The 15731-nt window shown below is 48.7% G+C and overlaps 1 protein-coding gene across 4 annotated transcripts in view; it reads right to left on the reverse strand.

Moving 5' to 3' along the window:
* Positions 1 to 15731, reverse strand: part of SPEG (striated muscle enriched protein kinase) — a 140322-nt gene that overhangs the window by 14111 nt on the left and 110480 nt on the right. For all 4 annotated transcript variants that reach the window (XM_081944104.1, XM_081944106.1, XM_081944105.1 and 1 more), the window contains 8 exons: positions 15283 to 15455; positions 14683 to 14709; positions 14238 to 14390; positions 13546 to 13588; positions 13175 to 13243; positions 9996 to 12186; positions 8257 to 8412; positions 7463 to 7579 (listed from right to left, as the gene is read on the reverse strand). In XM_081944104.1, the coding sequence (XP_081800230.1) occupies positions 7463 to 7579; positions 8257 to 8412; positions 9996 to 12186; positions 13175 to 13243; positions 13546 to 13588; positions 14238 to 14390; positions 14683 to 14709; positions 15283 to 15455 (2929 nt within the window). The remainder of the gene's footprint in view (positions 1 to 7462; positions 7580 to 8256; positions 8413 to 9995; positions 12187 to 13174; positions 13244 to 13545; positions 13589 to 14237; positions 14391 to 14682; positions 14710 to 15282; positions 15456 to 15731) is intronic.

Consider the following 15731-nt stretch of genomic DNA (forward strand, 5'->3'; position numbering starts at 1 on the left):
TCAACTGGAAGTCTAATATGGAACAAGTCAAAAATAGTCCAACAACAATAACAGAAACAACAAACAACACTGTGACTTCACAAACACCAGCGGAGAATAGACCCCAGGGCGGGGTGGACTCTCCGTTGCAGCGCCCTGAAAAGGACCCTTCAGGTAAGACAATGGTCATTTTCCAGGGCGCTGCTCTGGAGAGTCCAAAGAAGGGACATGCCCAAGCTAACTGTCACTAGGGCGGGAAGGCTCAGCCATCAGGGTCGCTCCGCTGGTATGGATGCCCTGAAGAACACGCCTCCCAAAGGCCCCTTCCGCCGATGCAAAACTGTCCAGTTTGTAATTTCGGACAAATGGAGACAGAGGAGTCCAGGTGGCCGCCTTGCAGATCTCTTCAATCGGTGCCTGTGTAGACCAGGCAGCTGTGGTGGCGGCGCTTCTAGTCGAATGTGCTGTGATATTGCGAGGCACAGGAACGGACTGTAAAACGTGGGCAAGAGCAATGCAGGCTCGCAGCCATCCGCCGATGGTAGATGAAGAGACCTTCTTGCCTTGAGAAGCTGGTTGAAAGGAGACGAATAGAGATTCGGATTTCCGAAAACTGGCCGTGCGCTTGATGTATCTGCGAATAGTCCTGCGCACATCCAGCATGTGCCAGCGCTTTTCCCTCGGGTGCCGAGGATGCGGACAAAAATCCGGAAGGACCACCTCCTGCGCCCGATGAAACCAGGAATTGACCTTCGGGATGAAGGAAGGGTCCAGCCTCAGGATTACTCTGTCGTTACGAATGAGACACAAGTCCTCTCTGACTGACAAGGCAGCCAGTTCCGATATGCGACGAGCAGACGTGATAGCGACCAGAAAAACCGTCTTGAATGTGAGGTGTCTGAGACTGGCCGTCTTAATGGGCTCAAACGGGGGCCCGATGAGGGACCGCAACACTACACTGAGATCCCAAGATGGGTATCTGTGGACCACTGGGGGTCTCAGGTTGGTCGCTCCCCTGAGGAAACTGCGGATGGTCGGATTCCGGCCAAGAGATGCGTAGCCCTCAACTGAGAGGATGGTTGACAGGGCTGCTGCCTGGCGCCTCAGGGTGTTAGGTGCCAGGCCCTTGTCCAAACCTTCCTGCAGGAAGTCCAGGATGACAGGAACCGAAGCAAGGGGCGCAGGCGTACCATGAGCCGTGCACCAGCTGGCGAAGGATTTCCAAGTGGCGTCGTAGATGCGCGTCGTGGACTGCCGTCGTGACGCTTGGATGGTGCCAATCACCTTGTCTGACAACTTGCCTCTGCTTAGGAGATCCCTCTCAAGTGCCAGACGGCCAGCTGCAGCCACTGGGGTTCTGGATGTTGAAGGGCCCCCTGGCTGAGAGAGATGTCCTGTGGAGGAATCCGCCACGGTGGTGTGATCGAAAGACTCACCAAGTCTGCAAACCAGGTTCTCCTGGGCCAGTACGGTGCTACCAGCAGCACCTCCGCCTCCTCTGCTAGGATCTTCCTGATGACTCTGGGAAGAAGAGGTAGCGGGGGAAAAGCGTAAAGCAGACCTTTCGGCCACGGGCCGTGCAGCACGTTGACTCCTTCCGCCCTCAGGTCGTGGAACCTTGTGAAGAACCGCGGAAGATGCGCGTTGGCCGCGGTGGCGAACAGGTCCACCAGCGGGAGGCCGAACCTCTGGACAGTTGCTGGAACAGCAACGGATGTAGACGCCACTCCGAGTGGTCGACTGTGGATCTGCTCAGCCAGTCCGCCTGGGTGTTGCTCGTGCCCGAGATGTGCTCCGCCTGAAGAGAAAGGAGATACCTCTCCGCCCATCGACCCAAGAGCTCCGCCTCCTTCATCAGGGATCTGGAGCGCGTTCCCCCGTCGATTGATGTGCGCCTTGGTGGCGACATTGTCTGTCATGATGCGCACGTGGTGGCCCTGAACGGTGCTCTGGAAGCGCTTCAGCGCAAGCCTGACTGCCCTCAGCTCCAGCCAGTTGATGCTGTGAGCGGCTTCGGAAGGGGACCACCTGCCCTGTGCGAGCTGGTTGTGGCAGTGGGCCCCCCAACCGAACAGGCTGGCATCCGTTGTGATGGTGAGCCTGACTGGCTCCTTGAATGGCGACCCCTTTAACAGGGCCGGAGACAACCACCACTTAGAGACCGACGTACCTCTGCTGGAACTGGAATCAGTCTTGTTGAGCTGCTTTCGTTTGTTCTTTGATATGGGAGCAGGAGCCACTGAAGGGGACGGGAGTGAAGTCTCGCCCAAGGCACGATTGACAGGCACGAGATCATCTTGCCGAGGAGCTGTGAGAGCTGAACCACCTTGACTAGACGTGACTGCTGCACCTGAACGACCATCTCCCGAAGGCTGGCCACCCTTTCCGGGGACAGGGATACTGTGCCCGAGGTGGTGTCGATGACGGCCCCTAGATGCTTCAGTCTGGTCGTGGGAACGAGATGACTTTTTTCCAGGTTGATGGTGAACCCGTGGTCCCGGAGGTAATGGAGGCCCGCGTAAGAGAACCTCAGGAACTTGCGGTGGGCTTTGCGGATAGGGATGTGGAGGTAGGCCTCTTTGAGGTCTATGGACGTTAGTATATCGCCTGGCCTGATGCCCCCAAGATGGACTGGAGGGACTGCATCTTGAACCTGCGATATGTCACGTGGTGATTGAACCTCTTTAGATCTAATATCCCCCTCCACCCTCCTGAGTTTTTGGGGACCAGAAACAGGATGGAGTAAAACCCTCTTCCTTCCTGGCCTGCTGGGACAGGTTCTATGGCCCTGATCTCCTTGAGGTGCCTTATCTCCTGTTCCATGAGGGATCTTTTGACTAACCCTGAGGGAACTGGACACCGGATGAAGTGGCGGGGAGGGGGGGACCAGAATTCTAAAGTGAGACCCATGCGGACCGTTTGAAGAACCCACTGGTCCGACGTGGTCTGCTCCCATTTGGCGTGGAACAACTGCAACCGCCCTCCTATGGGAGCTGACCTGTGATGGTCATTTATACCTCCTAAAGGGTCGGGAGCCGGAGCCCCCCCGAAATGGCCGCTTGGAGAAGGGCTGCTGGCGACCTCTGTCTCGAAAGGACTGACGGTCCTGAGACCGCTCACCCTGCTGGGGATACGCCCGATGATAGGGGGTGGAGCTGGTGGAGGGCTCATTGTTCCGAAAGGCCTGCCTCCTGTAAGAGCCAGGACCTTTACGATCAGGCTTTTTGGTGACTGATGGCATCACTTTCTTTTTGTCCTTGTTTTCCACAAGGACTGGATCAAGGACCTCACCAAACAGCTTGTCCCCTTTAAAGGGGGCAGTAACAAGCTTCCATTTGGAGCGCATATCCACATTCCAGTGCCTAAGCCACAGGAGGCGTCTGGAAGTAACATTAGACGCTAGGGCACGCGAGGCAAACTTAGCAGCATTCAGAGTGGCATCAGCAGCGTACTCTGTGGCTGCCATGATTTTATTGATATCCTGCCTGACTTTAACGTCCTTGGCAGGTATCTTCCTCAACAACTGCCTCAGCCACAGGAGAGCCGCCCTGGAGAAAAAGGAGGCTGAAGCGGAGGACTTAATGGCCCATGCAGCTGCCTGATGGGTCTTGTGACAAGCAGTTTCGGTTCTCTTGTCCTCAGCCTTGAGCCCCTCCAACAGGTCAGGAGGGAGCACAGAAGAGGAGGTAAGAGCCGCTACAGGGGGATCGATAGGAGGGAGCTTGAGCAGCTCCTCCAGGCTGGCATCCACCGTATATAGCTTCTTGTCATGGCTGCTGGGGGTAGCCATGGTAGCTGGCTGCGCCCACTGTCTTTGAACTAAATTGAGGAACATCTTGGGTACAGGAACTATTTCCTGGACCGAAATGGGTTCCTCAAAGAGATCCCCAGATAGATCATCAGGGTCTACAACCACCTGAGCTGGGGGGGTGGACCCCATGTGAGTTGAGATCTTAGCCTTATCTAAAATGGTTTTGAAATTATCCAAATTAAATAAGCCTGAAAAGGCCGGCTTTTTGGCGGGGCTTGCCTCATCCCCAGAGAATTCAGCTTCCTGCCTAGGAAGAAATTCCTCTTCTTCCTCCCAGTCTGACTCATCGGAGGCCACTGAAGAATGCAGGGACGGAGGTGGAAGGCTAGGAGTCATCTCTCTGGAATCCTCCTGGGGTTGCAAATGGTGGGTCTTGCGAGTGCGCTTGCCACCTTTTCGCATGCCTGCCTCAATGCCAGGGGAAATGGCCCTGTTAATTATTTCCTGCATTTCAGTGGATAGGTTAGGCCCTTGGTCCTCAATGGGGCGAACCCTTTGAGTGGGCCCGGGGATCGGCTGTTGAGGGGCTAAGGGCCCCATTGGAGCTGGTCCCTCATCCATATCAGAGGGACAGGCAAAGAGATCAGCCTGATCAGCCATGGAATGGCCTGGAGAAGTTGCCATGGCCAAGGAATCCCCTTCCTCTTCACTATCAGAAATGGGGCCTCCCTGGGCTGGAGGAATTTCCCTGGAGGGCTCCCCAGGAGACACCGAAAGGGAAGATTGGGCCTGCTGTTGGGCTTTGGAAACCTGTTTTTCTAAGGCCTTCTGTCGCCTTAATGCATCTTTGTCTAGGCCTGAGCCCTGCTTGGGGCCATGCCTGGAGTAAGGCTTATTCCCTCTAATGGCCTCCCTGGCAGCTTTCCCGGCCTGTCTTACAGGGGCTCTGGAAGAGACACCCTCAGAAGCCTCAGGGGCCTGATCTGCCATGGTAACAATCACTGGTTGGGGCAGTAGGGGGATGGGAAAACCACCACTCACCACCTCCAGAAAGCCCACCGCAGCACGATGCTCCTGAGGAGACAGAGAAACTGCAAGGCCTGAAGTAGCTTGGAATCTTTTAGGCGCGAGCAGAATTCGCTCCCAGCGCCTGCAGGAGAGTAAGGGAGGCGACCCAGAAGGCCACGATCCCACGCCGCTATCACTTGCTTGGATTGGGGCCCAGGTCGCCGGTCACACCGGCCAAGTCTGACTCCACGCGGCTCCTGCAAAGAGCCAGGCACCAGGCAGCTGCGGCAAAAAACTTTTAAAAGTAAAGCCGGAAGATTGCGCAATCCAAAATGGCGGCCGGAACTCACCGGAGCTCTGCGCGCCAAATTTAAAGAGGGAAGAAGCCAAAATGGCTGCCCTGGGAGCCCACGCAGCAATTTGACTTGCTAGAAGCACAAATTGCAACGGAGGGCTTCCAGTGGGAATCGGCCCCCAGTAGGGGTGCCCCAACAGCGCTGGCGTCGGCACTCCGACCCACGTGCTTCCCCCAACAGCTGCCTGTGGCTTCTAGGAGCCAGAGCAAAGCCCCGGACTCCAGGAGAGCCGAAAGGGTGAGAAAAACCCAATTAAAAAGGGAAAAAAACAAACTTAAATTTAAACTCACCAGCCTGCTCTAAAAATCCTTAAATATGCTGTTTTAAAAAATTATTCTTCCTCTGGAGAGTCCAAGGAATCAATCTTAGAACTGGAGAAAATCTTAAAGCGTCTACTGGGCTAGCTGAATTGAAAAAATCTGGGGAGAGTCGGCACCAGAGGCGTGGCTTAAAGTTTCAATTCAGTTCTGGGCAGATTGGCTGTGTTTAACCCTTCTTTGGACTCTCCAGAGCAGCGCCCTGGAAAATAGTCAGTTCAACCAAACTAGGGACTTTGAGGATTCTGTCTGCTCTTCATCAGATTTTCAAATGTACGCTCCATTGCTATTGCTTCCCACATCCGATAACAATGCATCCAAACATATACCATATTTTTCGGAATATAAGATGTATAAGACGCACCAAGGTTTGGAAGAGGCAAATTTAAAAAAAAAGTTTTTGCACTCTGCAAACCTCCCAAAAAACGGACTGTTTTTTGCTCATTTCTGCCCTCCCCAGCCCCCAGGAGCTCTCTGAAAGCCTCCTACAAGCTATGCATGGCCATTTTGGTGAAGGAGACGGGCTTTCGGGAGGCAAAAAATGCTGTATTCAGTGTATAAGACGCACCCAAATTTTCAGCCTCTTTTTTGAGGAAAAAAGGTGCGTCTTATACTCCGAAAAATACGTTAAGTTTGATACAAAGCTAAACCATGTCCCTCTCCATGCCCCTCTCCATGCCCTTCAACGTCTGGTTCTGAGTTTCCCAGGTGGATTTCTCTAACACTGAGTGACTATACAAGTGGCTTTACAGGACAGGCTTAACACGGTCATTTGTAGTTCAGAATCAGTCCTCAAAGAACCCAGAGTTAAATTGGCTAGTTTGCATCATGTGAACTCAAAAGTCTGGTTGATTGAGTTGATTCTCCTGCCCACCCACAGATTTAGAAGCCTTGTGGCCTTATAAGAATGGAGTGTTTCTTTTTAAAATGTATTTCTTTAGTTGCCTTTTAAAAAATCCCATATATGCACACGTTTAATCACATATAGGTGCATGCACCCACACAGAGGGTTATAAAATTACAGGGAGGGAGGGAGGGTACATTATAAATAGCATAAAAGAGACAAGGACATTGGCCAAGATGACTGTTATCCATATAACAAAGGCTATTTGCATTCCACTGGCGGTGTGCTACATCACAGAGAAAACCAGGGCTGACGGAGGCTGAATTAGTCGTCTCATGTAAACACACCCAGAAAGTCGGATTTAACAGAAAGGACTTATTTTTCTTGATGCAATTTAATTCTGGATTCCAACTCTTTGTAGCCATTGGGATGGCAGTTCAGGCCAAAGATTTAAGACTTCTGCCATAAAATTCTAATTGAGCCACTTCAGCTCTCCCCCCTACAGTTGTGCCCCCTTTCTGATAAATTTTAATTCAATGATGAAATTCCAAAGCTGAATATTTACTAAACTCGGCCAGCACTGCTATCGCTTGCAGCCACCACAGCCAATGGCTGAGCTTGCAGACAATGATGGGAGTACAAATGTGTACTCCCACACATTTGGAGAACACTTGACTGAAGATAATCCTTTCAAGGCAAGTCAGAATGAATCAGGTTCCCCCTTTCTTGAACTTGGGATCTGGGGAGCTCCTTGGCCTATCGCAGCCCGCATGCAGGATACGTCTCAGGGTTCCAAGTAATATACCCATAGCAAACAGAACTCCGGGACAAGCAGGTTCCTCGAAGAACAGGTTTATGGGACATATCATATTGGCACAGACTGGTGAAAACCGACTCTAAAGGTTCCCATGGTTTTCACCTAATTAAAAGTTTCCCCCCTTTCCCAAACAATCAGTCACATGGTCCAATCAAGGTGCTGTCCGGTTGCTTGGAAACTTCACTCATCCTCTCTTCCGCCTCCTCTGGCAATGTCCTTGGTTCCCAGGGGAAACTATTTTGTTTTGGCTACAAAGTCCAGCTATCTCTACTCCCCCCCCCTCCCTATCCTTCAGCACCATTGCTGCAACGTTGAAGCCTCCAAGATGGCCTCAGTCAGGCCAACTTCAGAGTGGACAATATGTGCCTCTCCTTGTGGTGCAGAACTTACCTTTCATCCACAGAATGCAAGGGGCAGGGCTGGCGGCAGGAAGGCAGCAAAGTTGCACTGCCTCTCCCTCCAACAATACCTGGTCCTTTAATTTTATGTGGAAGACAGGAGGGAAGTCTGGTAGGAAAACAGATAAAAGGTATTCATTGGAAACAGGCTGTGAAATACCACCTGGTTGCTACTAAAGGACTTGGCAGGAAACTAATTCTTATTACTGGGATAGGAATAATTCCCTCTAGTGAAAGCAGGTCATTTCACAATCCTCAACCTCTTTCTTGACCTCCTTCCTGAACTGCAGCCATAAAACCTAAGTGGCAAATCATACAAAATTGCAACGCAGCTTTCCGCCAATGTCTGATGGGAAAAACTGAAGTGGCCAACTCTGTTGGGGATGACTTAGTGCACCTAAAATAGCTAGAAAAAGGACAAAACAGAACAGAAACAGTAACAAAAATAGCCTTAAAGTTGGGAGGAAGAAAAGAAGGACAAAAATGGCTCCGTCCCCTTACGTGACATCTGAAATGTCCTTACCCCATCTCTCCTCCTGTGAAAATAATGTTATCATAATTATAATGTTTTATTAAAGTGCAGGTCCCTGTTGCAAGCAAACAAAGAAAAAGACCACCCCTGCTATACAACTTCAGGTGATGAAAGACATGGGGGGAAAATACCTGAACCTGGAGCCTTCAGTATTGCGGGGCTTCTTGCAACTGTGAAAACTTCCTAACACAGCAAAATAGGAGTGAGCTCATCAGGAGCGCTCTCTCCCTGACATCAAAAGGATGCAAACATACCCGATTCACTAAGCATGTAAGGTTGACTGACAATAACAACACCTTCTCCTCTCAGGCTGGCAGGGAGGTTGGGCTGAGAGGCCACCTTGTCCTTCTTGGTACGGGATAAACTCCAGCGTTCCCAACGAGAGCTGCGGCGTTGGCCATCACTGGAAACTGCAGGGGCAACAAACATGAGCTGGCTCTTTCTTGATCAGAACAACAGAATTAACCTGGATTCCCTTCTGATGAATCTGCGAAATCGTGGCTTACTCACACGTGCTACATATGCTCTACTTCCCCATAGCCATGCTTTATTCTTTTGTATATCCAGCTCTTCACTCTTACCCTTCAGCTCAGAGGGATCTGGCTTCCCTAAATTCATAACACAGGAGATGCTACTTAGAATTCTCCTTGGGATGTCAGTCTCTCTCCTGGGCTTTTACTTAATTGCATGTTGTGGCCATCAGTCCCAAAGAACAGAAAGCCTGGGAAATGCCAGTACTTTCTCGTATTTTTCTTATTGTGAATTGTGCCCTCCCAAATCTTTTGGGGACTGTATAATCCTTGATTATATTTTGTGCTGGTTGGAACTTTTGGGGTAGAGTGCAAAACATTTGGAGGACTCATGATGGTCTATCGAACTCCAGATGGCAAAACAAAACAAAACATCTATGCAAGTCAGATGAAGGCTTATCACACGGCGTTTGCATAGTATGCTGAAAGTGTCAGTGTTAACCATGGCTAGTTTTTTTGTAGACCAACAACCATGAGAACTTATGGTTTAGAGTATTATGTGAACGCCCAAAATAGTTATTTCAGCAATCATGCTTAGGATAGTGTGCAAGGTTATATATGGCCAGGGAATATTTCAATGGGGTCACAAAAAATGCCCAAACTTGCAAAGTTAACATGTTGCTTACGTTGTTCTTCCCTACTAGATCTTCAGGAATAAAGATTATTTGAATATGGTGAAGGATGTGAATCCTATCAAATGCATCTTACAAAATGTAGAATGCAGCAGCAAGAGCCCTTGGATATAAGCCTGCCTGCCCATAAGTTCAATTTGAAATCTGTCAGTGTATATTCATGAACTGGAATAAGACATGGTAACAAGGTCAGCCAATGAATAGACATGGCAACTGGGTCAGCCAATGGGGACTGTTTGGAAACTGAAACAGTATTTGCTGGAGACAGTTAGGAATCTGGGCATGGCTTAGTGCTATGCAGCTCTGAACCTGTGCAAAAGCCCAAACTAGTCTGAGCTCTGAAACTGTTCTCTCCTCTGCTTGTGTTTGCTTGTACTCTACCATGTTGGAAGAACCAGCCATTGGTATTGTATCAGTGGTGGGTTCTGGATCCCGTCGCAACCGGTACGCTGTGACGGGGTCAGACGTTCACCTCAGGCACGCCATCGCCCTGCGATGCCGCAGCTGCTCAGCGAGATGTACGCTGTGCGCGCATATGCAATTGTCCCATTTCCCTCGAAAAAGAGGTAAGGAACAGCGGGTGGGCCCACCGAAACACCATTCTGGTATGGTGGCCACTGCTGCCAGCTGCCACCAGTACACCCGTACCGGGCCGTACCGCCCGTATCCCACCACTGTATTGTATAGGATTTATGTGTTATTAAGTATATAAAGAGAAGTTAATGAATCCTGCTGCATCAGGTACCTGTGTATGCTTTCTGGATTTGATTTCTGCAACAAACTCTGACACAATCTTTCCCTTCCCATCCCAGGTAATGATTTGTAGCTCACCATTGCCTGTAGACGACTCAGACTGGAACGATTCTGTGGAGGGGACCTTGGCAGACTGGGCTGCCAACTGGTTCTGTGGGATGCCCACCTGACACAGGTTTTCACCCTCAGAGGTTGCACGGCGTATCTGAGAGAGAAAGGGAGCTCTCTTCTCAAGCTGCCGGACACGGTCACCAGTAGCAACCGGCTGGTCGTCATCAGCCTGTTGCTGTGAGTGGCTACGTAGATGTGTGGAGAGGCGGCCTACTTTACTTCCAATCTTCCGGCGTACGGCCATGATGGGGCTTTCACTGGAGCCAGACTTGGATTGCTGGCCCTCTGTGTCCTTTTTGTCCTTGGAAGCCAAGCCCCATGAAGGTCTGCGCCCCTGGCCCATACACCCCGTGTCCTCCTCCTTGAGCTTCTTTCTCTCAGCAGGGGGAGTGCGACGCAGGCGCATCGACATTCTGCGGATGAAGCCTCCTTCCTTCTCCACTTCATGCAGGTCCTGTACTGAACGAGAGCGTGCGCCTAGCTGCTTGGGAGCCGGAGACTTGCAAAATTCTAGCGGAGCCCCTACTGGTCCTGGCCGATAAATGCCTTCTTCATGCACCAGGGGCTTGGCCAGGTGTCGCTCCTCAGATCTGGAGATTAGCTTGTAGCCTCTGCTGAAGGAGCCTTCCCTGCCTCTCTTGAATTTGGCTTCAAAGACTTCTTCAGAGTCAATGTCCGCAATATGCTCGGATAAGGAGGAGGGAAGCTCTTTCTCTTTGCTGGGGACCACAGCAGAGGGTGGCATTTCTGTGGGGGATTGCTGAGGCACGCCTTCAGGAGCAGCAATGGAAGGTTCAGTGGTCTCTTCCTGAGGGCTTTGGGAAGATTCACCAGCCAAAGACTTCATGACATCAGCATAAGCAGAATGTTTTGGAGCAGAGCTGCCGGGGATGGGTGAGATTTGCCTGGATGGTATTGATTCCCGTTTGGAGCTCATGGCTTTCCCAGCCACTGGAGCATCAGGTTTGGCAAATCTGGCTGATGGCTTCTCCTCAGATTGTCTGGGGATAGGTCTTCTCAGGCTAGACCTAGTGAGGGATTTAGTTCCTACCTCCATCTCAAGGCTGGATACTTTGGAGACAGCTTCATGTGGTGTGTGAGGCCGGGACTCATTCAGTGCTGAGAGGGATGGGGTCTCTTTTAATTTCTGAGTCTCTGCCTGGACCAAGGGGATTTCCAATGGTGCCCCAGAACGCCGGTGCAGGATGACAGGCTCCCCATCACCCTGGCTGAAGGAGCTACTTTTTTGGAGGAGACGCCCCTCTGGGGGCAAATGCTGTGGGGCTGTCTCACTAGAGGCTGCACGCACCATCTTATGCCCTGGGGACAGCTGTTTTTCTAACCGGGGAGGCCTCGGGACCTTCTTCTCAAGGCCAAGGGTCTCCAACAAGGGCCCCCGCAAGCCACTCAGTTTGCCGTCCACAGGACTGCCTCGCAGTAAGCGCTGGCGCATGAGCTCCAGGCGCTGAGCATATTCTTCCTCGGGGAGGCCACCTTTCCTATGATACAATGTTCCAGGGCTGGGGCTGCGACGGGGCAGCTCCATGGAGGAAGCTTTGGTCAAGATTGGACGCGAGGGGGACTCAGCTTCATCTGAGGGAAGGTTGAGCAAAAGGGCACTATCTGCAGAACTGCCTCGGCGCAATCCCGCCTTCTGTGAGGCTTTGTCAGAAGCATCTGGAGACTCCAGGCTGGAGCCTTTCTTCAGTGCCCTCCTTTTCTCTGGCCTTTTCTGGGCATCACTGGTCTCCTCTTCAAAAGAGCCCAGTGCTTCAGCCTCCGTGGAACGTTTTTGGGGCAACTTGCTCTTATGCTTCCTCACGGATGACTCTACATCTTCCTTTCTCTTGGTTCCTCTCTGCTCTTCATCCTGCCAATCCATGGATGTATCCTCCTCCGTCAGAGCCCCATCTGGACCCACGGACTCCTCCTCTGTGGGAATCTCAGTCAGGGACATCCGGGAACCGGAAAATTCAGGCTGATGGGGCATGGGAATATAGGGCAGCTCTTCAGGGTCATCAGAATCCGAAGAAGAGGATAGGACTGATGTTTCCTTTAGGAGACGTGGCACAGCAATAGATAAGTGTGTGGATGTGTCCTCTAGAAGCTCAGGGATAGGTCGTGGCACCATGTTACACTTGTAGCTAATTTGGGAGCGCTGTGTAAAAAACAGTATAGGAAGGACAAAAAGATTGAATGAGCTGGAACTCAGGCAAAAATATATAAATCTTCCACCTCTTTGGTTGCTGTGCCTCTCCAGTAATAGTATCCCCTATCCTGTTTCGTACAGACTAAGCAGGTAAAATATTTGCTAGGCTAAAATATTTTATCAAGACCCATTTAACTAGAATAAGCTGCCCATTCTTAAAACAACACAATTTTGGTTAGCCTTGGAAAACGTAAACATGTCTCTTACAAACATGTAACACCACGTTTGTACTTTTTGTGCATTAATCGTTTCTAAAGATGTCCATGAAAAACAAATAAGTGTAACACAAAATAGACAGTAAAAAGTACGTGACTTATCAACATTCCTTGTCACCAGAAGTTAGATTTGCAGCTAAAGATCATTGACCAGCTAATAGTGCAGTTCTGTATTTTGATCTTTGCTAGTTAGCTATCCACTGACTTTTCTATTGTTTTATAGTCTTTTATATCAAATTTAGCTACTTTTTGTATATATCACCCTGAATGCTGTCACTACGTATTTTAAAGATAAATAAAATATAATTCAGAATTTTGTTTTGTTATATAGGTACATATAATTAAGAATACTGCTTTGTTTTGTTTATTCCTACAATATCAGTTGGGTATGAGTGCTAGGTGAGAAGAAAAGTGGCTTTTTGCCTCTGCAATGCCAGGCATTACTAATAAATTCGTAAATCAGCACAAATATTACAAAGCATTGCAATTTACTGGGATTTCTCTGTTTTCCCATTTCTCTGTATGAAGTTTTCTAAAGTACAGCATGGAGTTTAGAAATGGAATTCATCTTTTTCTTGAGGAGCAGCTGTGAGCTGTTGGGATTATGCCTGGTAGAACTTCTCTTCTTATTCATTCCTCACCGGGCTTTTTTGGTTGAGAAAAATGGCAGGCTCCAGTTAAACAACCAAAGAACTACCACCACATTGCTAGGAGGTATTTACCTGCCACTTCCTGCGAGATATGAACAGTTTGAGATGATCTGTGCTGATACTCTTGCCCTTGGCCAGTGTCTGGAAGAGAAAATGGGTAGTACAGAGTGAAGCAAATGGACACAGTGAGTTTTGTTCTCAGTATTTATGGGAGAAGCCGAAACCTGCTGGGCTTCTGATAGAGATAGAGATAGAGATAGAGATAGAGATAGATAGATAGATAGATAGATAGATAGATAGATAGATAGATAGATAGATAGATAGATAGATAGATAGATAGATAGATAGAGACACAGAGAGAGAGACATAGAGAGGCACCCCTCAAAACCCTAAATGGGCTTCCAGGTCTTTCCTAAGAGGCAGATTATAGTAGTAGGACTTACCTTGAACCAGGGATGTTCCAGGGTCTGCTCTGCATTAGGCCTCCTATTTGGAAAAGGTAAGAAGAATTAATGTGCAGATTAAGTGTCATTCATCAGTACAGGGGAATGACATCGTTGGAGCTAGACCCATTCCAGCCAATAAGATTATTTTCTTCCCAATTTGATCACCCCCAGCTAAATATTTTGTTTTGTTTTGTTTTACCAAAAGGAGAATGTCTTCTTGTACAACTTTTCAGGAAGGGGAAGAAATGGCTTTAATTCTCACGGGAATGTGACTTCATTTAATTGCATATGGTATAACCCCGGTTAATGCATTATTCTAAATGTCGTGACATTGTTTGCTAAAATAATAAGGAAAACTCTGTAAAATGTTACAACGGCACTGAAAAAAGCGACTTATGGCTGTGTGTGTGTGTATAAAATTTGTTATGGGTGACCAAGCAAATTGTAGTGAAAATTATCAGTTGTCAGTAAAACTGCTTTCTTCAGGATCTTAACTCTCAAATGTTTGTAATGTATGTCCAGATTTTGTTTTCACCCTATTCAGAGCTTTTTTGTGGCTTTGGGAGAAGTTTGTTTTCTATCCGTCTATTAGTATGGGGAAGTGATGCAACTTACAACCTACACACACACACACACACACACACACCACCACCACCACCACCACGTTCCTTGCAGCAACTGTTACTTACAGGCGATCGTTAACCAGCACTTTGATAACAAAGCCCTTGGCCTCCCTGGTCAGTCCTGTGAACATGCTCTCCTCAAAGGCCACGTTGTAGTTGCGGATGTTCATGAGTGTGGTCTTGTCATTTTCACCCACAAACGGGGAGATCCCTGTGAGACTAGGAGAGGGAACAGTCAGCAAACCTCAGCAGGCACTCAAACGTCATTTGTGGGATAAAGTCTGGGGCTTCCTTATCTGCTCAATGTATACAGGAAACAGTGGGGCCAATGAATTGGAGTAGCTTTTCAAGGTTTCCCCAAGCATGAAAACACTCTAAAGAGAAATGAATGCCAGGCCAGACTATAATTAGATTAACAAACAAAACCCCAATCTTGCTCACTGTGCCACTTATTCACTATTGTATGGGAGGTGGAAACGTTCTGAGTCTTGGATTATCTCTCCAAACTTACCATAAATAGGTCATGACTCCCACAGGCCTGCAAAGAGAGATGACAGAGAAAATTTCACTGCTTTGCCGGATCATCTAGTAATGGCATCTATACCTGGAAAATCTTAAAAAAGCTGATCAATATAAACTCAGAAGCCCTGGGATTTGAGTCCCTGTTTTTTTTTTTAAAAAAATGGTTTGACGGGGGGAAAAATACCCAACTCTTAATTCAAACAAGCACACTCTAGCATGGTGAAGAATGCTGTGTAGCATGATCTAATTCCACAATCTAGTCTCATATTCCCCAAGGCAGTTTTAGTTCTGACATAAAAACCTGATTTATGTCACCCCGAAGGCCAAGTTATGAATGCTGTATAATCTGTGGAATTGAGCCAGCTTGGCATTTTCTCCCAGCTGGCTCATCTTCATGAAGCTAGCAATCCTAGGCAGAGATACAAAAACGTTGCCCTAAGCAGTCATTGCCCTAGAACCATTTCTGAGCTGTAGTTGTTTTCCAATATCTTAAAGCCTCTAGATGATGCTCTTTAAGTCCCTTCTCCCTATCTATATTCAGGGATGCCCACAAAAATAAACATCACAGTGTGTAGTTGCCCCAATTTACCAGACATCGGTGACCACGGACACAGGACTCTGGCTGACAATCTCGGGACCAACAAATTCAGGGGTGCCATATTTGCAATACTGCGGTTCATCTGGAGTCAGTTCTTGGGCATTGCCAAAGTCACAGATTCTCACCTGATCACTGCCAGGTTCAGCCAGCAGTAGGTTTTCAGGCTACGGAGGAAAAACAAAATGGAAATAGTTTACAATTTTAAAATAACATTCGTGTCAAAACCAGACTTTGGATTCCTGTTAGCTGACCAGAGATTGCCACAGTTACTTCCTTCTCCAGAGGATTATCTACAGCTTTCCTTCTGTGCATTATTTATCCCATGGACACTGATAAAAATGCATTTCTTAGACCTATAGCCAATGTTACTGTAGGTATTTACTAGAAAAAGGAAAACTATTTTGTTTTTATCCTCACCACCTGATTAATCTCTATTTCTG

This window comes from Natrix helvetica (genome assembly GCF_964273705.1).
Source record: "Natrix helvetica genome assembly, chromosome: 1".
In the NCBI taxonomy this organism is placed as follows: domain Eukaryota; kingdom Metazoa; phylum Chordata; class Lepidosauria; order Squamata; family Natricidae; genus Natrix; species Natrix helvetica.